General features: G+C 32.3%; 1 protein-coding gene across 1 annotated transcript; it reads right to left on the bottom strand.

Moving 5' to 3' along the window:
• Positions 1–106: 106 nt before the first annotated feature.
• Tsp_14280 (eukaryotic translation initiation factor 2C 3) lies at positions 107–853 on the bottom strand (the record flags this gene model as incomplete). The annotated part of the gene is made up of 4 exons (XM_003368805.1): positions 763–853; positions 495–690; positions 362–458; positions 107–301 (listed from the first exon to the last, which is right to left on the bottom strand). Coding segments are annotated over exons 1-4 (579 nt in total), but the record flags the coding sequence as incomplete, so codon positions are not given.
• Between the last annotated feature and the right edge of the window lie 67 nt (positions 854–920).

A 920-nucleotide genomic window follows, 5' to 3' on the forward strand; every position in this document is an offset into this window, starting at 1 on the left:
CAACTGATCTGCAAGCCCTACGAAGAGCAGACAGTTCTTCTTCCAAAACCTTTTAAAAAAAATAAATTTTTACTTTGCTTTAATGAATGATACAACACAATTTCACCTGCATAAATTGACCTTCTGATACTCCATCGCGATAAACAATAATATTTTTCGGAGCCGTACCATTAACATCAAGATATTCCAGTAAACGTTCTGAAAATTGTTCGATAAATCCTGTGATCAGCTCTTGTTTCGCTGGTTGTAGCTTCACCGAAGCATGAAATTTTGTAACTTTTGCATCCACATTTCCAACAACCTTCAAATCAAAAACATTCCTTCAATAATTTGAAAGTACAATAACATGAATAATACCCACCGAAGCTATTGATGGTAAATGCGTTTCCACAGCAGACGGATGAACCACATCCACACCAATTACCAATGCATTATTCTTATACAAATAGTTATCCAAACTAAACAAAAAACTTCCATTCAAGAATTTTTCATACGCATTCATAAATTCAATATCATACACTTCATCTTCCAGTAATTTTGTATTAATGCCACCAATTTTCATATTTATTTTCATCGCAATATTTAACATCGTCGAATAACTCTTCTTTATTGCTACATCACTTATTGTTTTCGGTAATACACACTGAGTGACCAATCCAAGAGTGATATCACCACAAGATTTCACTTGAGCTTAAAAAAGGTAAAAATACATTCAACATTAATAAAATAAATTTCATCATATAAGAACAAAATAATTATTACCATATTGTTCAGATGAAAATAACGCAACAAATACCAAATCACATTTTATTCCATCTCTGTCACATTTGTCTGCAATACGTTTTAATACCATTTCTACCGTATCATTTTTTCGCGCTTGTTCGTAAAATTTTGGGCTGGTCCGGCAATTTTCAATTTCC

This window comes from Trichinella spiralis (assembly GCF_000181795.1).
Source record: "Trichinella spiralis strain ISS 195 chromosome Unknown Scfld1848, whole genome shotgun sequence".
Classification (NCBI taxonomy): domain Eukaryota; kingdom Metazoa; phylum Nematoda; class Enoplea; order Trichinellida; family Trichinellidae; genus Trichinella; species Trichinella spiralis.